Here is a 25,076-nt window from a genome sequence, read left to right on the forward strand (position 1 = left end):
AGATTTTCTTAGCTTTAGTGAAAGAAAGTCTTGATTTTATTAAAACACGGAGGCGAGTATTATCCCACCGCTTTGGGTCTATTATTAACCCTCCCTTTACTCTCATTAGGTACAACTTCCACCACCAACCAGTCAGCCTAGGATCCTTTCCGCATCCTTCCAGGATAATCTGCAGGCGGCAACTTCCTCGACTCAAGAAACGTCTCTATTTCAAGACCTCTTCTTTCCCAAGTTGGATCAAAAGACTATTCATGTTATTTATCGTTTTGAGGCTCTATTTTCAGTTATATTGGCATGTATTATTTTGCTGTTGATAATACCTTTATTCAGAGTGTCTTAACTGCTCTGCAAGAAAAGAGGACTTGTTGCTATCAGCCAATATGTTTATACCCTTCTATGCATCTGATTGGTTACATTCTGTATGACATACTGTATGACATACTCATTTATTTGTAGTTTCCCAGCGGGGTTTGCTGGGATTTGTAGTTTCTTGGCTGCTATTTGAATTAAAGCAAGAGAAGATAAGCATAATACTCGCCTCCGTGTTTTAATAAAATCAAGACTTTCTTTCACTAAAGCTAAGAAAATCTCCATTATCTTCAAGGATGGGAAAGGAAATGGATCATCCCCATATTCTGTGGGGATGATCCATTCCCTTTTGGTGGAGGCAACAGTGTTTTTACCACAGAGAAAAATGTTTTAGCCCATGACAAAAACAGGGGATACTGTTGAATGGTGATCTGAGCTAGCAGGAATATGATCCTGCTACTGAAACTTTTCATGTGTAAACCTGGGAATATTTGTGAATTCCAAAATGTAGGAAAGGTACTTGCAGGCAGAAGCCTGGATTGTCACATGGTTTTCCTACTTTTTTGTGTGAATTGGGCTGTGTGTGTTTGTAATGATGTTGCTGAGTGTGTGTAGTGAAGTGTTAAACTCAAGAAGAGCCATGATGTTAACAATCTACATATCTGTAATTTTCTAAGTATGAACAGTTGAAATATTCATATTTTTACAATGTGATTTGTATGGGCGTCTGTAAGGTCAACTGTTATCTGATCTTTTTGATGAATTTTTATTTTTTTATTTTTTTAACAATTTTTAAGAAATAGTCACAATGTGATGTGTTTGGATTTAGGCAGTGCCTAAAGGTACTTGACCATATTTGTTTGAGTTTGGTTTCTTTTATTCATTTTAAATATATCTACAATGTGATTTGCATGGGTGTCTTCAATGTGTAATGCTACTGTACATTTTTTTCTTTTACTTCTTTAATTTTCATAGGTGTTTGTGCTGGGAGTGTTTTTCCCTGCCTCGGCTGGTTCCAGTGTGATTGTCTTGCAGTAACTATGAGATGCCGTGGGTGATGTGTGACTTACTCTATGCTTTGCTTGAGTAGGACATCTTTGGGCTGCAGTACTACTAGAGTAGATATGAGTGGTAATTAGTGTATCAGAACTGACACACTTTTTTGTAAAATGTTTGTCCCTTCCTCTCCCCCTGCTTAGTCTTACTTTTCCGCTTTCCACTTTGGTGTAGATATCCCCCATATTCCAGCCATTCTTCCTTTGCCTTTCCCACATTTAAACCTAAAACATGGAAATCTATGTGTGCATAGATCCACACGTTTTAGGCAGCAAACTGCACATAAGTGAGAGGAAAGAAGTAGCTGTAGATCTACACCCATACCTTTGTGAGTTGCATGTGCAAATAGATGAAGTAGTACTGGAGCAGTACAATTACACATACTTATACATTACTTTATGAAGTGCCCCCTAAATGTTGAAATATGCTCAGTTAATGCATCCTACACACTCCAATGCCCTCAACAATCCAGCTATGATAGAAAGCAAAAAATACTCTGAATGATATGCAGTTTTTTCAACCTCTTTGCATTAAGCGTTTTATCACCACCATAACACGTGAATAACAATTGTGCACCCCCCCCAGTCTTATTCAAAATGTTAACATAAAAATGCAGACTAGAAATGGTCCTCATGTGTTGATGCCACAGAGAGGCCTATGCATACATCTCTGTGTGAAGATAACTGCCACCCTTAGTTCTTGATAGAATCAGTGGAGTAGGCTGCTTCACTGATCTTTGTCCTTTACAATCTCTTTAACAGATACAGGTGGACATGTCTGTGCATCTTCTCCTTCTCCCAAGGTCTTACAGATATGGGTGGAGTGGATCCTTAAGGCTTATGGTGGAGTTGCCACTAAAGTTTTTCCTCATTCAGGGTCTTGGAAATTGTTTTTGGAAAACACTGACTGGTGGAGGGTTCTACCTCATCAGGGTCTTGAGAAGTAGTCTGTGTGGAGAAGTTTTCTTGGGGTTCTCCTTCAGCCAGGGCCTCCTGGACTGGAGGGAGTTTTGTTTCTCCTTTGCCCAGTGTCTCATGTAGTAGGTATCAGTGAAGTAGCTTTAGACACGCTCTCCTTTCCTTCACAGTCTCAAGGAGTGGTGGGGTGGGGTTGGGGGGTGGAATTTCCTCTAGAGTGTTTCCCTTGACCCAGGGGTTCCCAGAGTACTATGGCTGGAGAGGGCCTCTGAAGGATTTTCCTTCCTTCTCCAAGTCTTGTGGATTAATATAGGTGGTGTGAGTGTGTGGAGGGTTCTTCTTCCACAAGGGTGGAAAAGAGTGGAACAGGGGGAATCAAATTAATTGATTTCTAGGGGGCTTATGGTTTGTTATGGGTGGAGTGGCCCCCGGGGGTTTCCACACTTTACACTTTCACAGAGAAGGTCTGTCTAGATGGCCTGTGGAGGGTTCCTCTTTGCCCAGGATCTTGGAGAGTGGTGCGAGTGGAACCAACATTGGTTTTCATTTGGGTCTGGTGGAGTAATACAAGTGATGTGGCCTCCTCAAGAGTTCCTCTTCCCTCAATGGCTCCGCAAGGAAGGCTGTGCTGAGCATGGGTATGGGTTCTGTTGTTTTCATCATTGGCAGGAAGAAGTGTCTAGATACATGACACTTGAAGAGGTCCCTCGGTCATTTCTTGGTGTTGTGGGTGGCTGACTTGTGAGAGGGAGGTGCAATCTATTAGAAATTGGATTGGGTTGGGTGTGGTGAATGTGCTGGTGCAGGTAGGAGACAGCACTAGGCAGATGTAGCAAATCCAATTCTGTTATTTCGACGATCGAACTCTGTATAGTACTGTCCAATGAAACTGGCACCCAGGACCCACAGTGGTCCGGTAGGCGGTGGGATGTCCAGGCCAGAGAAGGCCACCGTGCAGACCTCCTCACCAAACTGGGATTGCTGTGAAGAGAGGAGACCACAAACATAGTCAGAACAATGGTAGCACAAAAAGGATGCAGGGCTCAGGATAGACAATTTACAGAGCTCAGTTAGCCTCCTCCAGTGATGCATGTCTCAGAGAACGAGTATATAGAGAAAGTGAAAGAATATCACAGCAAAAGATGGAGAATCTATGGATGAGTACAGAAGTGCAAATTCTTTCGCCACTAGGGTTGGGTTGTTTGGGTGATAGCTTCACTGGTAGGGTGTCTGCCAACTCTAGAACTAGATGAGTTCTACGGATCAAATACTGCCATGCCTGCTGCATGTATATTCTTAGGAGATTCACATAGATACAGACCTTTCATCTTTAATAGCTTGATATAATCAGGGGAATGGCATTTCAGCATAGGAACACCACCTCATAGCCAGCTGGAGATACTTGTGAGATACGGAAAGGGATACCTACATCACTTCTATATTTTGTGACTTAAACTGGTCCAGCCCCACCGGATGTAACATCCTACTTGGAGATTTCCCGAACTTCCCACAACCCCCGCTTGAAAGTGCCAGGCACCCCAAAATTTGCCCCGGAAAATCCCTTATTATGTTTCTGCACTGTCTCACTGCCCCAGATTTTGATTAACGTACCCGCAGGATGTAGGCAGGCCCGCTGAGCGTGTAGGCATTTCCGCCCATATGGAATGAGATGTCCGGAAGCTGATGAATCTTGTCGCAGTCAACAATGTACTGTGGAGAGAGAGGTTCAACTGTTAGACAAAGATTACCCCGTAAAGAGAGTTAAAGTAGCTAGAAAAATCTTTTTTTTGTCAAAAGGCTGCTAATAATGGGCACTAATTGGAATTTAAATGTTCATATTTTATTTACCTTTCATGAAGAAAAGTGTTCATATAGCAAGGAACAATGGTAAGTACCACAGGGTTTATGCCATTCTGCAGTATCAGTGTTTCCTGCATACTTATGGATTTACTGTATTCGTCACATATATTGCAGATTTTACAAAAATGTTGTTTATAACTTACATGGATGAAAAACGTTCTAATAATTTGGCATAAGCATCCAAACATATCATATACCTACCTCTGTCTGTCTGTCTGTCTGTCTGTCTGTCTGTCTGTCTCTCTCTCTCTCTCTCTCTGTATATATATATATATATATATATATATATATATATATATATATATATATATATATATATATATTCACTAAAAAGCCAAAGACTACTGGGAGGTTATAGTTAGGTTGACATTTTACACACACAAAACCATATAAATTATTCAGTTATATTTATAATTATACTTATGTTAAGAAACTATAACTTGTGGGTTAAAGTTACTTAACAGCACAAGTTATGGTTTCTTCAGATAAATATAACTATAAGTATAAATAAATATGCCTGCTAAATTTCTATAGTTTCTATAGTTACTATAACTCGTGCCCTTGCACTGCTTTTTCCCCACCTATTACATCATTGATGACATCTCCTATGAAATAATTAATATCACTGCAACTTATGCAGTAAAATTATTTTGTACATGTAAAATCTGAACCTAACTATAACGTCCCTATAACCTTTGGATTTTTAGTGTTTTATGTGTGTGCCATGGCATATTTGTGTGCTACTTCTGTTTTAAAATTTATTTGAAGCTCGTAGTGCTGTAGATTAAAATGCTTTGCATACTTTTGCCATCTTGTGACATTTGTAACTTGCTTTCCTTCCAAGAAGTTCGAGTCACAAAAACTATTGTGATTCTGCCCTTTGTCCACAATGCAACAGCACACTGGCTCCACCTCACATTGTTTACCCTCTGAAAGGATGTGCAATATATGTGGAGTGCAGTATTGACGGCAGAGTGTGTTGTGCACAGTGAAGAAAGCTACAGTATATGGAGAGCATCTGTATACAGGACTTGCATCCGAGGAGGAGGGTGGGTTTTGGAGAATCTACAGCATTACATGATATGAATAGCATAGTTACAGGGTAACAGGGTTACAGGGTAAGTAGCAGTTTCTGTCCGTGTCACCAGAACCTGTAGGAACACATGCTCTGTACAGACTATAAAGTAGCTGCTTTCCAAAGTGGTGGCCGGTGACCAGATAATGCATTTGCTTGAAAGAGTGTTAATAACACAGCTTGGCCAACTAAAGCTTGTTGGTGTTGGAGGACATCAACACAGTAATGCTTTGTAAAGGTGTATGGTATTGACCAAGTAGCAGCATTGCTGATATATTAAACGGATGTGACCCAGAAAGGCTAAAGTTGTAATGTTGCACCCTTCCTGCATGTTGAGTGGGCTCTAAATGGCATAGAAAGTGTGTGCTTAGCCATGGCATAACAAGTTTGAATAACCTAACTACGTATATGCCTGGCAATGCCAGCTTTGAGATAGCTGAATCTCTGTGGGGTTTAGCATAGGCCATAACAAAGTGAGAACATTTCTAAAAAGGCTTAATCCTGTCAATGTAGTACACAAGATCAAAGTTAACATTTCGAGTGTGATGTGCCCATTATGCCACAAACTTAGGTTGCGAGTAAAAAACAGGCACTTCAATGGTCTGATTCATATGTGAAGTTGAAACAATCTTAGCAGAAATTTGGGGTTGGTTCAAAGAATTGTTCAGTCCCTTTGGACCTAATAAAGGGTTCCTGTACTGTAAAAGCCTGAAACTCATTAATATTCTAAGGGAGGTGATTGCTACTAAGAAAGCAGACTTTCACAACAGGAACTGTAGTTGACATGAGAGGGTGGACTTAAAGTGAGGACCCATGAGTAATGTTGGCACTACATTAAGGTTCCAAGCGGGTGTCTTTGGAGGCTATAATCTCTTTAGGCATTCCATGGAAGCTTTAATGACTGGAATTCTAACCAAGGAAGTGCGTTGTTTGTTTTGGAGGAATGCTGAGACTGCTGCCAAATGCAGGCATACAGATGTGTAGGCAAGGCCTGCCTTATCTAAGTGATCTTTCCCACCACATAGGGGTATGAGGGAGAGGCAGAAAAGCATACGCAAATATCCCTGACCAATTCATCGATTTTGGTCCCTTTTTTTGGTTGGCCTTTGGTAGGTGCTTTACTAGCTCCTTCTCATACCTGAAAAGTTGATTAAGTGAGTTTTACCAATACACCAATGTTTGTCTGCCCCAGTTGCTACTTACTTGCCTGCTGCCTCTATCTTCTTATGCTCCTTGTCATTAGGGGAGCATCCCACATGGCCTGAACAGAAGTTTTTTTAGATGCAGTGTGATTTACCAGGGAGTCCGGGACTATCTGCCCCCTAATATAAAGTGGGCCATTTTTTTGGAGAAGATATTCCGTTTTAGTCAATGTTGCTGGTTATAAAATACATCACGTTTTAAAGCAAAGAACCAGCGCTTTGTTATAATAGGTTTGATTTTGAGGGAATGATAGGCATAGCTTGGATTAGAGAATGGACATATGTTCTGTATTTGAAGGTGTTGCAATGTTCTCAGGGTGATTGAGACCTCTTATGATTATATTTACAGAAACGGTTCCACCACACGATGGGTTGATGAGTTATTAATATTCAGAATAATAATTTGAGAAGTATTTGAGATCATGGACTAATTAAGTATTTGAAGTCTATTTAGGGTAAGTTATTTTATTGACTTTTTCTTTGGTCAACTCCTAATCCTAAATTTGAATTCTACATTAAAAATGAAATATGTTTTTGGGTTATTTACCACTAACTGGTTTTACTGGATTTGGCAGTAGTAAGAAGCAAATTGGAGAATTGGAAAACAGGGACCAGGAGTTTCTTGTTACTTAATAATAGCGTAGACCGAACAGGTATATATTTTTCCGGACATAAGGGATTTTGCAGGTATCACATGTGATTTAATACTAATACAAAGGTCTCCTAGAGACCGTGGTTTCCACATGTGTGCGCATGAACTAATATATTCACATTTTATTAATATATATGATACTTTGATAACTACATGAAACATGCGATTTATATAGTTTGTTGCTTTTTGTACGTTTTTTCACATAGGCGTTGATTGTTAGAATATGTTTTAGAAAGGGGTTATAGCATAGACATAAAAATATCCACTGCATGTCAACTTAAACATTTGAGTCTCTTATGGATCACATTGGTTTCCACTTGTATTGTAATGGTGATTGGTTTGGTATGTTAAAGATTTATGTAAGCCTTATTGACACCACAAGGTAAATGATATATCGTTCACAGCCCTGATGAAGTCTATCGGTTAAATTCCAATAGACAAAACACGTGTTGGCTGGAGTTTGAGCTGAAATCTGATTCTGGACATAGAAGATGGCTATATGAATGTGAATAAACATGAAACACAAAGAAAGAAAAATCAAGGAGGGCGTGTGCCTTAGCGTGTATATGTCATTTTGAGGAGGTTTGTATTTTTTTTTCCTATGCGGGTGACCATTCTAGCCATTACTTGTTCCATGAAAGTTTCAATGGCCGATTTAAGCAACCCTTTAAGCATGGATAAGTAATGTATTGTGTGCCCTGGTTTTGGATAGGGTCTTGACTACAACGTCATTCTCTTCCTTCATCATAGGTATGCATGTGGTGATGGTGCTTAGCCCTCTCAAGTCACTGCATGGAATACAGAAGGCTGGTTTGGTGGGGAAGACTTGGTGGGGTATAGTTCCATGTCAGGATCATGCTACATGTACACCTCATAATTATTTCCATGGGTCTTCCTACCCTGTGGCCTAAATGCTTCCTCATACGTGTCCAAAAGGTAATAAGGACTACCTAGATCAAAGTTTGAATTGCATCGCTCAGTGGATGTGAGTGTGGTGGAAGTGGGGGTGGTGGAGGGGTGTGGATGGTAGCAGGTGGGGAAGGTGTCGAGCAGGCAGCAGAGTCTCAAACCTTTTTGGGGCTTTAGGGCATGGAAGGCAGAACCTGTGACTCCTTCTCGGAAGTGAGGCATCTTTTCTTGGGGATGTAGACAAGTCCTGGTGCTGATGGTATGGCAGGAATCTTGCCCGTGTCTGGGTGGATGAATTTCTTCTTTTGCCTTTCATCCAGCATGTCTGCTAGCTTCTCAAAAATGGTGCTCTCCAAGCTGTGACCTTAGTATTGAAGGCGATCTCGGCATGGACATTAGTACCAACTATGAAGTTGATCTCAGCAGCAGCAGCTTTGGCTCCGAAGAAAATTTCTAGGCAGGCTGGTTTGATGATGAGTGCGATATTTTGGTGCCTCTGGCTTAGGGGGGCTTGACTGCTTGAGGAGCTCCTTTGCCCTTAATGGATATTTTGTCAGGTTGACACACTTCTCTCAAGTCCTCGGTTAGAGGCGCCGAATCCGAAGGCTTCCACCATTTCAGCTTGGCCCTGGGTTTGATGGTCAACTGTTTTTGGAGGTGTGCCACTGCTCTGTAGGCTTGACATGAGCAGGTGGTGTAAACCTTGTTTTTGGACCTGAGGCTGTTGTGTCCTGCTCTTTTGATTCAAGGATGGAGCTGCCAGATTACCATGCCTCCCTTTCTGGTGCTTGGTGTGGAGGGATGCTGGATGAGCTTCAATCTTCCTCCGACCACCTGGTGTAGCTTTGGCACTGAAAATATCAGTTGTCTTCAAGAGTACTTGCCTCTACATGTTGTGGTGTGCCCACCTTCTCTCCCTTCAATGCCGAAGAGCTTTCTTACAGCAAAGGTAGGACAGGCATTGCAGGATTTCCCGGCATGACCTGGGGAGAGGCAGAGGTTGGAGACCTTGTGGTGGTTATCCCAGGGGTACTTAGTGTTACACCTAGGACAGACGTGGAATGGAGTGTGTTCCATACTGTTGTTCTTAGTGCATTTCTCAAGAGTCCTTGATTAGAGTACAAAGGAAATGACATCTCGAGGCCACGATGTATGCAGGTGCCCAGGGCGCTCGTTCTTTCTGGAGACCCATTGATGTGATTGCTGCCTCCATCAATGTAATGAGTTGTTTTCGAAACAGGGCTGAGAAGAGAGCTGCTGGACCCAAAGAGAATCAAATAACTCAAAGTGTTCCTGACCATATGGACCATATGAGCCTGATTGCAGAAGAAAACAATCTGCGGAGGAGCCAGTGTGCTGCCGTGTTGCGGAAAGAGGGTGGAGTCATAACAGGTCCTGTAACTCGAACTTCTTGATAAAAAAAAGAAGTTGCAGATGTTACGGGCCCACCACTAGATAGCAGGAATATGTGGGGCCTATGTATCTAAAGCAGCATATGCTTTTATATATATATATATATATATATATATATATATATATATATATATATATATATATATATATATATGAGGCTGTAATAAATGAGGCCCAATATTACACGTTATTTGGAGCAACTGTACTAAGAAACACACATTTACACATTAATTACCCAGTTCAAAAGGGTCAAAAAAATGATATGCACATGCCACTTATCACAATTGTTGCGTGTGGGGAGGGATATCATAAGTCACTGTGGCTTCACCTCTCCTGTGTGATGGCCCCTCCCCCCATTCAACAATTTACACAGCACATGTGCATATTTGTAAGTCTCAGTTTCTATTAAGGTGTTTTTGGTTTTCTTATTTGTTTTTGATGTCAGGTTTTGTGCAGATCTGTTTAAGGGGCAGACTAAATGTGGGGGATAAAAAGGGAACATCTTCCCACTTTAACACCCAAAGTAAACTGTGGTTTCTGCTACAGCAGAACCACTGAGCAGAATTTACATCAAACTTGACATGAAACTAGAACCTCTATCAAGGCAGTACCTTCAGGTTAGGTGTAAATCTCTTTACAAGATTCTGGGATATTTGTATAGGAAAAAGGTGTTGGGTGGGCTTTGTACGATTAATAATGGTATATCTAGACAATTAATTAGCAGAATATTTACAGATCTGGATCTTTGAATCATCTGTGAGTAAAAATTGAAAAATAAACAAATCTCATTAGAAGATGGGACAGATGCTGAGGATTCAAGCAATCTGAGTAACTAGCAGCAACTGAAAATTGTTGTTGCATTGGTCTTTAAAGGATGGCATGCACCGACCCTGCGTCCTGAAAAAGTGAGAGCTGGGATATAAAGAGGGCTGATGTAGCGCCACATGTCACTGTGGATCATGTGGGGAATACCCCCAAACATAAAACCCCTCTTTTTCACAGGATTCAAGTATTTGAATTTGGGTCCATTGTTTGTGCATTTATTTTTGAATCAGTAGTATTTTCAAATACTGAAATAAAAACAAATCACACTGCAACTATGCATGGCAAAGATCATGCACAGTTAACACTGTTGATCCCGGGACTTTTTCTTTGGTAAACTCCTAATCCTAAATTTGAATTCTACATTAAAAATGAAATATGTTTTGGGGTTATTTACCACTAATTGGTTTCACTTTGCCAAGAGGCCAAACTATAAGGTCAGTTTGCATGCACAGCTGGTTTTAGTGGCAGATAGGCAGAACCAGATTGTGGTGTACACTGCTGAAGGCTGTTGAGTGGCATGGGGGCTGGTGCAGGGCCCGCACCAAAAGCCCTCTACACATGGCTGAAGACATTGAGTGTAGGGCCGACAGAAGATAGTGGAGTTTCTGGCAACCTCCAATGCACATAGTCAATGGCTATGTGCCAGAGGGACTGGATGGATGGGAGGCTGGCAGCAGAGTCTTGTCAGGCCTTCAATAAGTCCCTTCTGCACGACAGAAGGCAATGCATAGTAGGGGATGGGTGCACAAGCAATTGGCCAGAGAGTCTGACTGGAGGTGGGATGCAGGGCCAGTCTGAAGGCCAGCTCTTGTGACCAATCCTTGCTGCTACCCATGACCAAAGACAGCTTTGGACACGAAGAAGGTTGGACGCATAGGAGGTTGGCCACAAATCCTGACAGAGGGCCAGAAATGTGGCCTACTGTGCTGCACAACGCCATAGGCCTTGTACCAGAGGGTTTGCTAGAATTGGGGGTGGAAATACAGCAGATTCAGTGCACACCTGGTTAAAGGAAAGGGCCTTTGGCCAACATCTGCTGCACATGGCTGAAGGCTGTGTGTAGGGGGAGTTGGTTTCATAGAAGATGTTCACTGACAAAACTTTCTTTACAGTAAGTCTTCTGCTCATGACACATTAACGTATGCATAAAATAAACACAGAAATTCCCTTAAAAATCAAAAATAGACTGCAGTTATACCTCCAAAAATTCCCCCTGAAATTTGACAGTCATTGTCAACTACACCAACTATATATTGTGCCCCTTCCATGAAAACCATAACTTGCTCCCATCAGTAATGGAAACTAAACAAGCAAATGTTCTACAACAAATGACTATCAGAGGGGTGCTAAAGAAAGAGACGCTGTACAACATACGACCAGTAGAGGAAGCAATAAAGAGAAACATTAGACAAGGAAACTCCACTCGCTGGAGCAAAGGAAAGAGATGTCATGCATGGAATTACAATTGGAGGAGTTACAAATAAAATATATATAATGAAAGTCCTTTAAAAGACCTAAAGAAAGCAGTCTTATAACTGGAGCTTCCATTACAGAGCTCTAAACAAAGAAACATTTTAAAGACGAAGCTACCAAGAGAAGTAAGAGGCTCTTTTAACAGTGGAGCTCATTCATCAGAGGAGCTAAACAAGGGAGGCTACACAGAGACATATTAGAAGGAAATGTCAATAGACTGTGCTAAACTAAGCAATAATATAACTACTTCTGTAGAAGCCTGAGTAATGGCATGCTAAACAAGGAACCTCCTCTGGGTGACCACCAGTGACCCAGAGAGCTAAGCAAATATACCTGACACATAGAACCTCTACTGGAGAGATAAACAAAGGCTTGCTCTAGAAGGAAACTGCTTGAAGTGGGAGCAACAGAGGCCCTACTGGAACCAACCAACAGAGATAAAGAAAGTCTTGTTATACACGGAGCCTTTACTAATGAAGCTACACTGAAAGGCGTTATCCAAGGAACCGTCAGCATGTAAGCTACAAAACCATTATACAAGGAACCTTTATTAGAGGGAGCTGTAATGGTACCTCCCCTAAAGCAAATAAACAGTGATCCCCTATTTGATGGTACTGTTGAGCTAAGACCAGTTCAGATTTCCAGAGATTATATTAAGACCCACACCTACAACAGGGAAAGCCCCCCGAAAGAGCCATCATGGCATACACATACCCACACGTAAAGGTAAAACAAAAAAAGGAAAGCTCACTTCCTCCACTTACAAACACCTCAACTCAGAAGAACTACTCCCTGCCTCCCGACAGAGGTGAAATATCACTAGAATGGAAGCTTCATATGGAACATCAAGACAAGTCAACACCAACTGAACTTGTGAAGGCATTGATTCTTTCCTTGCTGGCCGTTTATAAATACTGCAGGAGCTAATGCCACTTCTAGCTGAACTCTGATACTGGAAATCTTCTAGCACACCATCCTGGATTAGTAACCCCCCAAGGGTTCTCACGGACAGTATGGAATGTTTGACTTGACTTTTCTTCTTGTTCATGTCCCGATAACTTGAGGGGATCTTTCTGGAAAACACATTTATGCCAGGCAGGTGGTTTGCTTGTGGGAACAACATTTTATAAAATGTACGTGGGGGTAACCTTGTTTTCTTCTCTCAGATGACATCATGGAACGCTATGTGCTGGAGGTTCCATGTTGACTCTAGCAGCTAGACCTGGGCTGCGCTATCTTTACCATCTGCCCCTGATGGGACTGCTATACTCATCTGCACCTCTGCCTGCCAACTGAATAAAGCCAGGTGAGATACAAGGTGTCCGTGGGTTCCTGCAGATTACCTGCCATCTTAAATCACTACATGGACTTGGAGGGTAAGTGAAAAGAACCTCCTCTTCATAATTTAAAATAGGGGTGCTGCTTTTGTACTTATGACCCCACAAGTGGCTTTCCAGCTGGCCGTCAGTTTGTTGCCAGAAAGGTAGAATACCGTTGACCCATTCCAGTGATAGGTTATGTTATAGCTAAGAGGTTGAACTGGAAATTATTCCTGCAAGAGACTCCCAGGGAGAAAGGTGCCCAAGATCACAGGGGTGTTTAAGGTGGTACTTTCGTGTCCAGTAGGAGGTAGTTTCACTGAGAGACCTTCACCTGGGGGAACTCTGCCCAAGATGCCACTGCTGTGTGCCACTTCACAGCGTTGTGGGATCGATAAGTCTTTGAAGCAGAAAACAATCTGCTTGTGATCACACTGCTGTGTGATAAGACCCATGAGAAGTCGATGACAGTTGAGCACCACTGACTTCTCTTTGGTTCTAATGAAATATTTTTCTCGAGATGGTTTGATGATGAGTCGATCCAATTATATCAGAGCATTCCCACTGTTAGGAAGGTGTTGCCTGCAAACACATTTGTATTTCTTCTTTATTTTTGATTCAAATGTGTACGAGGAGTCAAATGTATGTGTGTTAGCATGGGTCTTTTTGTACTATAGCATGATTTAATGTCCAATATCTTCTTTCACATGCACTTTCGTTGGCAAACATACTATGATGTTAGGCACATTTTATTTTCCTTTTCTTTTTATTGAAATTGAAGCATTTCATAATTGTTCATATGCAAGAGTTTGCTATGTACTAGAGCTTTTCGTATACACTGCTTCTTATGTTGTGCATTTAGTGGTGTATGCTACAACTATTGTCCCCAGCATTATCTTCTATTGAATTCTCTACAGAGTTAAACCTCATACAGGCTTTTGCAGTATTTTCATTTCCCTGTTTTTGTCCAGTTTTGATATCAGCATGGCTGAGAATATTATTACATGATAAGAAGTGCCAGTACTAGGCTCCTATGCATCTTATTTCATGGTGAGAAGTGCTCAGTATGTGTGCAACATGTTTAATTTCATTCTCACTCAGTGATTGAGAAGTTACATGGGTTGTGTTGAACCCTGTTCTGTGTGGTTCTCCCTCAGTGGTTCATGAGTGCTGTGGTCATGTTGAACCCTGTTCTGTGTGGTTCTCCCTCAGTGGTTCATGAGTGCTGTGGTCATGTTGAACCCTGTTCTGTGTGGTTCTCCCTCAGTGGTTCATGAGTGCTGTGGTCATGTTGAACCCTGTTCTGTGTTGTTCTCCCTCAATGGTCCATGAGTGCTGTGGTAATGTTGAACCCTGTTCTGTGTGGTTCTCCCTCAGTGGTTCATGAGTGCTGGGGTAATGTTGAACCCTGTTCTGTGTGGTTCTACCTCAGTGGTCCATGAGTGCTTCGGTCATGTTGAACCTTGTTCTGTGTGGTTCTCCCTCAGTGGTTCATGAGTGCTGTGGTAATGTTGAACCTTGTTCTGTGTGGTTCTCCCTCAGTGGTTCATGAGTGCTGTGGTAATGTTGAACCTTGTTCTGTGTGGTTCTCCCTCAGTGGTTCATGAGTGCTGGGGTAATGTTGAACCCTGTTCTGTGTTGTTCTCCCTCAATGGTTCATGAGTGCTGTGGTCATGTTGAACCCTGTTCTGTGTGATTCTCCCTCAGTGGTTCATGAGTGCTGGGGTAATGTTGAACCCTGTTCTGTGTGATTCTCCCTCAGTGGTTCATGAGTGCTGGGGTAATGTTGAACCCTGTTCTGTGTGATTCTCCCTCAGTGGTTCATGAGTGCTGGGGTAATGTTGAACCCTGTTCTGTGTGATTCTCCCTCAGTGGTCCATGAGTGCTGTGGTAATGTTGAACCCTGTTCTGTGTGATTCTCCCTCAGTGGTTCATGAGTGCTTCGGTCATGTTGAACCCTGTTCTGTGTGATTCTCCCTCAGTGGTTCATGAGTGCTGGGGTAATGTTGAACCCTGTTCTGTGTTGTTCTCCCTCAATGGTCCATGAGTGCTGTGGTAATGTTGAACCCTGTTCTGTGTGATTCTCCCTCAGTGGTTCATGAGTGCTGGGGTAATGTTGAACCCTGTTCTGTGTTGTTCTCCCTCAATGGTCCATGAGTGCTGTGGTAATGTTGAACCCTGTTCTGTGTGATTCTCCCTCAGTGGTTCATGAGTGCTGTGGTCATGTTGAACCCTGTTCTGTGTGATTCTCCCTCAGTGGTCCATGAGTGCTGGGGTAATGTTGAACCCTGTTCTGTGTGATTCTCCCTCAGTGGTTCATGAGTGCTTCGGTCATGTTGAACCTTGTTCTGTGTGATTCTCCCTCAGTGGTCCATGAGTGCTTCGGTCATGTTGAACCTTGTTCTGTGTGGTTCTCCCTCAGTGGTCCATGAGTGCTTCGGTCATGTTGAACCTTGTTCTGTGTGGTTCTCCCTCAGTGGTTCATGAGTGCTTCGGTCATGTTGAACCCTGTTCTGTGTTGTTCTCCCTCAATGGTCCATGAGTGCTGTGGTCATGTTGAACCAAGTTCTGTGTGATTCTCCCTCAGTGGTTCATGAGTGCTGGGGTAATGTTGAACCCTGTTCTGTGTTGTTCTCCCTCAATGGTCCATGAGTGCTGTGGTAATGTTGAACCCTGTTCTGTGTGATTCTCCCTCAGTGGTTCATGAGTGCTGTGGTCATGTTGAACCCTGTTCTGTGTGATTCTCCCTCAGTGGTCCATGAGTGCTGGGGTAATGTTGAACCCTGTTCTGTGTGATTCTCCCTCAGTGGTTCATGAGTGCTTCGGTCATGTTGAACCTTGTTCTGTGTGATTCTCCCTCAGTGGTCCATGAGTGCTTCGGTCATGTTGAACCTTGTTCTGTGTGGTTCTCCCTCAGTGGTTCATGAGTGCTTCGGTCATGTTGAACCTTGTTCTGTGTTCTTCTCCCTCAGTGGTTGGGAAGTGCCTGGGTGGTTTTGAATCCTGTTTTGTATGATTCGTCCTGAGTGGTTGAGAAGCGATTGGGTTCTGCTGAACCTTGGCCTGTGTGATTCCCCCTTAGTGGCTGATAAGACTGGGGATTATGCTGCACGCTGTGATTCTGATTGTAGTTGATTGATATATATTTAGTTTTCCTTCTTCTGTGGCTGAGGAAACTATTTCTAAGACTGTTTTGTAGCGTCTGCTCAACAAGTTTCTCAGGGGAGGGGTCTCATTCCTCACTTCTATGTGCTTAGTTTGTATGCTTATTTGTAGTGTTTGTACTCATTGTTATCTTTGGAGGCAATATAATTCTCATTCCTTTATCAGGTCGGCCTGGCCTACTGATTTCGTGTGTGTTGAGTATGATTAGTGATTTCTCCTGCACGGTCTTAGTCTGCCTTGTTATATCTGTGTGGTCTTTGGAACGTGGTTTGTGTGATTTATGTGTCTTTTTATATTTGTTTCATTACCTGGTACTGTGATTCTCTTTGGGCCTTTTACCAGTCTGTGTTATTCCTTGTTTGTTTTTTTGTGAAAAGGGGAGATATGTGGTAGCCTGTTTTTGTTCTATCCGATGACCTCATTGAATGTTATGTGTTGGAGGTTCTATGTAGAATGACTCTGGCAGCTGCCTTTAACCTTTGCCTGGGCTGAGCTACCTTTAATATCTGCTCCCAGTGGGGTTTGCAATGCATACTTGTGCCTGCCTTCTGAATAAAGTCCCTAGGTTCACTACAAGGTGTCTATGAGTTCCTGAGCTACTTACCTGCCAACGTAAATCACTATGGTGTATTGATCAAGGAACCTCCTGTAGCGGTAAGTAAACAGTTAACTAGTGTACAAGTATCTTCAACTACTAGAGGAAACCTACCAAAGAGAGTTATACAACGAGGGAGCTAAACAAAAATGTTCAACACGAGCTCTCCAGTCGACAATCAAACATTCAATGTACAAGGACCATCCACCAAATAAACATAGAGATGCTATACAAAAAACATCACAAGTGGGCGCGAAAGAAAGAGGTGTTGTACAAAGGGCCTTTGGTAGGCTCAGACCGCTGTTACACAATGAGCGGAAAGATAAACAAGCATTGGCAAATGGAATATGTCTTGTCTGTGTGAGAGCTATTGGCTTTGCAAATGTCTTTTAGCCAAGTTGTAGAGCAGCGTGGCTGCTGTGCAGCATGGTTAAAAGTATTTTTAAAAATGCTTGTTTTTTTTCCGAAGCAGTAGATCGTCACAAAGCAACAGCACATGTGCGCTGCCTACCGGTGAGATCTGAAAAGAATGGTAGCTTATGATACCTAGTTCAAATCTCAACTACAGCTCCTAATCATCACATTCTCATGTTAATGAAATGAGCCAAGTTCTTATTGTGATCCCGCCGAAGGCTATGCGATAAGGTTCTTTTGTTCCCCTTATTATCTTTTGGGGGTGCCCCTCAATACTGCCAATTACTACAGTGCCCCAAGCCGGTCGAATTCACACAGTTAACTCGGCTATTTCATGGTGTAATATTCACTACTTAAAAAACTAAAGCGCTAAAATCCAAAAACCTGAACACTTACAACGCGCTTGTTCTAAAGATTTTGCTGGTTTCTCTTGTGTACACGACATTTAATTCCACCAAATATAAAGTTCGAAACTATGATAATAAACCACCTCTTGTTAGTCATCACAGGTGAAGGGTATTCTCTAAGAAGGGTTTTAACAATGTGGACCTCAAAAACAAAAGTGAGATGTGTGGGAGGAGCAAAGTCCTACCGGACTTCTTGTCAGACTTGTTGTCCTGAGATCTGGCTGCCACTTGCGTACCAGAACAAAAAGTGCATGTTTTAAAAGCGCTCACAAGAGTTTCACCTTTTACTGAACTGCTTGCTGGGAGATGTAGTCCTTGACTTCCGAAAATACTACGAAAGAAGAGTAGGCACCACTCTTCTTTCGTAGTATTTTCCACCATATATTTGCCCTCATTTATCTCACCCTGCTACTATGATCTCCCTAACCCCTTCCCCAGACTCTTCCCTCCTCCTTTACTCATCCCAAGCCTAAATCCTATTACCATATACTCCCAATTAACACTTCTGGATTTCTTTCCTCCTCCACCCCTCCATTACTCCAGTCAATCTAACTAACAAACTCTCATATCAGCGGCTCAAATTAACTCATAATAACACTAAAACTGTACTCATATTGCCCAATACTAATCCATCACTAATTCTTGTTGGGTTCCGGAGTAGCGTGCTACTCGCCAAAAAGCGCTTCGACGCCTCGTCAGGGGTAGTAAGCGCTATATAAATACTATTACAATACAATACAATACAATATTTTCTGGTCACAGGCACACCACAATCAGGTTGACCTGTATGATCTGCCACATACCTGACCGCCCTTAAGCAAACAGGCAGTATGAGCAAGAGGGTCAACAGAAAAGTCATTGAAACTTCTCAGGCCATGATATTTGTGAACGAAAAGAAGGTCGGCATGACCAGGAACATTAGCCGCTTTGAAGAAGCTCAGGGTTCTCAAGTTCTCAGTCAACCCCAGGGGAGGGGTTTCCCTGTCTAGAGTGTATAGCCAGTTTAAGGGCTCCAAAGAAAATGCTTTTCAGAGCAATAACTTGGACATGTAAAACAGTTGAGGTATTTAATTCAAATATAAATTCTTATGACACAGGGCAGCTTACTAATGGCAGTTTGCACCCGAGTGCTAAATGACAAAAAAACAAAATGCCTCTTAGCTTGAGCTGGCCCCAACAGAACCTTCCGCCACATCCATTTTGGAAATGTACTGTGGGCATCTGGTAGAGCTCGGAGACGCAGTGCATTTTCAGAAAGTTTTGAGCAAGATTTCAGTGTTGCTGTGTCATTGTTCACACAGCGGACACCAGACCCGATGAAACTCCACACTCATGGCCTTCATGCTGCCCCCGCCTCATTGTGACTGCATGTGTGCGGTGCAACAGGTGTGCTGGGCATGTAAACCTTCAGAGGATGTGGCATAATGGCCATAGCTGCAGACTATAGAAAGGGGGAACGAGGTTCGAGTCTCAGCGTCAGCTCAGCATCCTGTGATTCTGGACAAATCAATTAATCTCCCTGTGCCTAAACAAAACCAGCAAGAATGTGGTGTGGGGCATGCAAGCGCTATGGGAGGAGCAGAAGGGTGCGAGAGTGGGGTCAAGAAATAGTACCTCAATCAAGTTGGGAGCAGCGGACAGGCACCGGGCGGGCACAGATTAACTTGAATTAATCTGTGCTTGGTCCCTGCTCCACAACAAGTATCGAAGTGATGTTTCGGTTGCACTGGCAAATTACGGAGCCAGTAAAGAAGACTGACATGAAGACAACAAATTGTAAGCAATGAGTGGGCTCCAAGCCCTTTTCTCTATACAACAGTGTCTCGCAAGTGAACTCGAATGCTCAAGCCTAATAAAGGGAGTTATACAAAGATCATCTATAGAGGGAGATTATTATAAAAGGAATTCTCATTTGAAGGCGTTGTGAAAGAGACACACAGGGAACTTTCACAAGACAAAGTTACACAAACGAATAGCACATAAAGAACTGACTCTTGAACAAAATTCTTCCAAGAAAATGAAGAACTGTCCTCCTCTCCTTCATGATGTTGTGTGGATTCAAGGAGACCTTTCTCTCGTGTCCGCTTCAGAGATGTTTTAAGGCATAGGCCAGGACCTTGGAAGGGCCCTTTAGTAAGGCGAGTGGGCCAAGTGAAATTGTTGCCATAATAACTTTGCTCATAAAAGCCAGTTTCTTATTCTAATTTGAGAGCTGTGTATGTTTAACAGAACATTAAGGTCATATTTAATACTGTGGCAAAGTCAAGCAAAGTGGCGCAAAGCATCACAAAATCTTGCAAAGATATTTACTTTCCAGTGCAAAAGATAATTTGCACTGGAAAGGTGCCCTTTTCTCATTGCAAATAGTGTTGTGTGCCACTGTGTGCAATCAATCAATCAGTACATTTGTAGAGCGCACTATACACCTGTGAGGGTCTCAAGGCGCTGAGGGGAGGGGGGGTGCTGCTACTGCTTGAACAGCCAGGTCTTGAGGAGCCTCCTGAATGTCAGCAGGTCTTTGGTCTGTCGTAGGAGCAATGGGAGGGTGTGCAGGGCAGATTAATGCAAGCACACATGGTTTGTGATGCAAAGCCCAATCCACTATGATAGCCAGATCGCGGTTTGCATAATGAGATAATACTTCCTTGAATCAGGTGCTACAATGAGGCACAAACAGGGTGGGATTCCACACAGCAGGATGTTTTGCTTCAAGAGAATGCACAAAACAAAAGTGAGAAGTCAGGAAAGACTGGAACAGAAATAAAGGATCAGCAAATCAACCGAAGACCGCACAGCCTACAAGAATGCAGTCACCACATACCACCAGAACATCAGAGCTGCCAAAAAAGCCGCCTTTCAAACATGTCTCAACAGCAGCACCCACAGCAGCAAAGAGCTCTTCGCCATTGTCAAACAGTTCACAAACCCCGGTACAGACACCTCATTCATTCCTTCCTCCCAAGACCTCTGCAACAACCTCGCCACCTTCTTTCACCGAAAAATAAAGGACATCTACAAAGGCTTCGGGAAGCAAAACCCACCAGCATCACTCACCACCGCGCACCTAGCACCTCACAAGATCCTGAACTCCTGGATCCCCATCACCAAAGAGGAGACCCAAAGACTTATGAACTCCATCCACTCGGGATCCGTGCCCTCAGCACATGTTCAACCTGGCCAGTGCCACCATAGCACCGGAGCTCTGCCGAACCATCAGATCGCCACCTTCCCCTCAGACTGGAAGCACGCCAAGATCAACCCGCTACTCAAGAAATACACTGCCGACCCAAGGGAGCTGAAGAACGACAGACCCATCTCTGTGCTCCCTTTCCCAGCCAAGGAAACAGGGAAGGACACCAACTAGCAACTCACCAAATTCCTTGAAACACACCATATCCTAGACACATCCCAATCCAGATTCAGAAGCAACCACAGCACTGAAACCGCACTCCTAGCAGCCACCAATGACATACGCATCATACTGGACAGTGGAGGCATGGCTGTACTCATCCTCCTCGAACTCTCTCCAAAGCATTTGACACCGTCTCCCATGCCACCCTCTGCGACAGACCTCACGATGCCGGCATCCGAGATAAAGCACTGGATTGAATCAGGTCCTTCCTCACCATAGAAACACAGAGTGTCAGACTACCGCCATTCACATCAGAACCCAAAGACACATGCTGCGGAGAGCCCCAAGGATCTTCACTCAGCCTGACGTTTTTTTAACATCTACAGGACCCCACTTGCCAAGGTCATCAAACAAAATGGGCTAAACATAATATGCTACGCTGACAACACCCACCTGATATCCTCTCCCTGTCCGAGGACTCTGCAAAGGCCAAGAGAAATTTCCACAACAGGATGAGAGCAGTCACCATCTGGATGGAAGCCAGCTGCCTCAAACTCAACATGGACATGATAGAGATCCTCGTAATCGGCTCCACCCCTTCTGCCTTGAACAATTCCTGGTGGCCCACCATTCTGGGAAATGCCCCCACCCCCACAGACCACGTACGCAACCTGGGCATCATCCTGGACTTCTCTCTATCAATGACCCACCAAGTCAACAGCATCTCTTCATCATGCTTCCAGACCCTCCGACTTCTGTAGAAGTTTTTCAAGTGGATTCCCTCAGACGCAAGGAAGACAGTCAACCACGCACTTGTTATTAGTAAACTGGACTACAGCAACACACTCTATGCTAGCATCACCAAAAAAACTTCAAGCAAGACTACAAAGAGTCCAGAATGCAGCACCCTGGACATCCCCTAACACAGCCACATCTCCTCCCACCTCGGAGACCTACACTAGCTTCCAGTCAACAAGTGCATCACATACAAGCCCCTGATTCACACCTACAAAGCACTGCACAACATAGGTCTGGCATACCTCAACCACCACCTCGCCTTCTACGTACCCAACAGGCATCTCCGTTCTTCCCAGCTCGCCCCTGCAGTTGTCCCCAAGATCGAGAAAAGCACAGCAGGAGGACGATCCTTCTCCTACCTAGTAGTCTGGACATGGAACACACTACCTCTCAAGCTCAGGCAGACCGCATCACTGAAGCATTCGGGAAGGACCTCAAGGCCTGGCTCTTCGACTGAGCAGGACACCCACAACAGTGCCTTGAGACCCTTGGGTGATTAGCCGCGCACTACAAATTTCTGATTGATTGATTGATTGAGGAATTTCAACTGAAGCCACGAAGGTTGTTAAATTATAGAATATTGCGGGAGTAAAGCCTATATTAAAGATCCCAAACTAGGTAAATAGTATAAATTCACGACAGATAATATGCCTTCAAGAAACGCAGTATTCTGAAGATTTTCATGCTGATGGTTTTGTTTCAATACTCACCCCAGCTACATCTTCTAAGGGTGGGTGAGCAAAAGGCAGCTTGACAGCATACAATTCAACTACAGCTCCCATAGTTATTAAAAAATCTTGTACCAGTTCTCCTTATTTCCAATTGTTTTTTGTTAATAGAGCAGAATTCCTCCTAATAAACTTTGATAATATTGTTTTTAATAATACAAGATGCACATGCACAGTCATTGAGGACCCAGGAGAAAGAGCTTGATCGTTTTGTAGGTAGAAGGGACAAGAGCTATGTGTATCTATGGGTGGGAGATTTTAATATAAGTAAGAGCCAAATACATCCGGTGAGGTTTGTGGGTTCACAGACTGTTATGAGGGAGGGCAATTGAACTTCCCCCATAACGCCTATGGAGAATCTATAAATGAACGTATGTATAAGTTAAATGTAGAACTAATCGAGCAGGACAGTAGAGGGAATATGGTCTTGCTGCCCATGTTTCATGGCAAAGGCGATTGTTCATATAATAAAATCGTAAACAATTTAAATCTAATCAATTCCCAAAAGCTAGAACCCTCCAGTCTCAGTGATCATTCGATACTAAAGCTCACCCTTAATATTACCACAAGCAACCTGGTGGAGCGCAAGCTAGTACCAACCATTGAGACCTCTGGCACAAATTGCATCACCTTGAAATGGGCTGGCATAAAGGATATTGCATGGAAACAGTTGCCAGTGAGAACTTATAGGCCATCATCACTTGTACTGAATGGGGGGTTGATTATGGTAGGTTATTGGTTGCATTTCAATACATCAATACGGTTACTCCAGACAAATTAATAGTCCCACAAAAGAATCCTAGTAAAGAATGAAGGGTTTGTGGGTGGTTAGATATACATTGTTTGAGGGCTAATCAGGACCTATGAAATGCTCTAAAAGTCATCCCTAGGGATAAAGATATGATAAAATCTAAGAAGAACCTCCCAAATGGCTATATCCGTTAGGAAAAAAGAACTTCAAGCACAGGCATGGTATAGTCGTAAACAGGCAGCCGAAACAAGAGCTTCTGCATTGTTCTGGAAAACAGTAAATTCCTCATTTTTAAAGGACAAGTCCCCATCAAAATGTGGGTGCATTGGTTGCCCCAGAGGACTGGAGAGATATTTAATCTAGGTGGTAGAGATGTTGTCTCACTCCTGGATGACTATCAGTATCCAGTATCTGCGCCACTATGTCCAGTCACTTTAAAAGAAGTTGCCTGAGCTATAGATAAAACACTGAATGGGAAAGGCCCAGATGGGGGTACCGATTGATATTTTTAAAGTCGCAACTCTCTTTATGGGTGCCAATCTTGACCCACGTCTGCAATGCAGCAGCACAAGCACTTCTCCTCTCAACATGGAGCAAAACTATCATAGTCCCAATTTTTAGAAAGGGGGTGGGAAGATGCAAATGTTATCAACCAGTATCTTTATTAGACATGTCTGCAAAGTTAATAGGTAGGGTTATACTAGAGAGGCTAGAAAGTTGGGCTATGGAAAACCACATGCTGACTGATTCCCAAAACTATTACAGAAAAGACATTGGTACGGTGGAACTCTGTATCAATTTAAACCTGATTATCAGTAAATACACTGTAGTACATAAGGGGTTACTACATCTGTGTTCTCAGACCTGACTAGCGCACTTGACCTCGTCAATCATGCAAAACTCTGCCAAGTATTAGTAGAGACAGGCGCTCCCGCTGATATTATTGGTCATCTTTGACAAATGTACGCATCGCTGACAGCTCGTGTGCAATGCGGGAAAAATGGAGAATGTACACCAAAGTTCTGTGTGACAAGAGAAATTAGGCAGGGTTGTGTTCTTGCCCTGTTTCCTTTTCCTTATATTCAATGGGGTGGACGATTGTCTGCAAAATGTTAAAGTCGATGTACCCAAAGTGAGGCATCTCCCAACCCTTTTCTACTTTACAGAGACGACGCTGTGTTGCTGTCGCGGACTGCGAACTGCTTAAAATGTCTGATTGATAACTTTGTGGTCTTTATAAAAGGGAGAGACTTAAAATTGAATCTAAAAAAACATACACTATGATAAGCGGAAAGGGGAATAATAGGGGAAATCACACTATAGAGCTGGGCAGAAATTGGAGCAGTTAAAAATGAGCTATCCAGGCATATTGTTCTCACAAGGGGGACACTGGGGACCACATCTGAACGTCAAATGGCTTACATTTTTAAGAGTTTCAGAGGCAGATCTTAGATTTGTGCAAAAACTTGCTCCAAAACCATTAGAGAAATGCTGCAACTGTATAAATCAAAAGGTCTATCAACCGCAACCTATAGGTCGGTGTGCGGTATGAGTAACACTATTACATTACAAACTCTGGAGAATGCCTTTCGGTGTAGGCTTTCCACAGTTCCACGCTCAACTCCAAGGTACATCTCACATAAAGAATTAGATGTCCCTTATATGGATTATTTCATTTAATTAAGTTCAGTGGCCAAATGTCATAGTATCTGGAATAAAACTTGAACAAAGTTTAGTAGGGACATAAATCAGGGACTGCCTAGAGCGTGAAAATTATGGAAAAATCCTGTGGCTGCAACATGTAAACAATTTATTGCATGAAAAATAGATGAAAATCTTAATGTTAACGCCCCTGC

The 25,076-nt window shown here is 42.9% G+C and overlaps 1 protein-coding gene across 3 annotated transcripts in view; it reads right to left on the reverse strand.

The window, feature by feature from the left end:
• Nucleotides 1-598: 598 nt before the first annotated feature.
• Nucleotides 599-25,076, reverse strand: part of REN (renin) — a 177,713-nt gene continuing 153,235 nt past the window's right edge. For 2 of the 3 annotated variants that reach the window (XM_069238493.1, XM_069238492.1), the window contains exons 8-9: nt 3,894-3,992; nt 2,980-3,263 (exon numbers count right to left, since the gene is read on the reverse strand). In XM_069238493.1, coding sequence (XP_069094594.1) covers nt 3,102-3,263; nt 3,894-3,992 — 261 coding nt within the window. In that variant the 3' untranslated portion in view covers nt 2,980-3,101. Of the gene's footprint in view, nt 3,264-3,893; nt 3,993-25,076 lie in introns of all 3 variants that reach the window. The other variant, XM_069238494.1, reaches the window with a different exon arrangement.

The sequence above is a fragment of the Pleurodeles waltl genome, chromosome 6 (genome assembly GCF_031143425.1).
Source record: "Pleurodeles waltl isolate 20211129_DDA chromosome 6, aPleWal1.hap1.20221129, whole genome shotgun sequence".
NCBI classification, from domain to species: Eukaryota; Metazoa; Chordata; class Amphibia; order Caudata; family Salamandridae; genus Pleurodeles; species Pleurodeles waltl.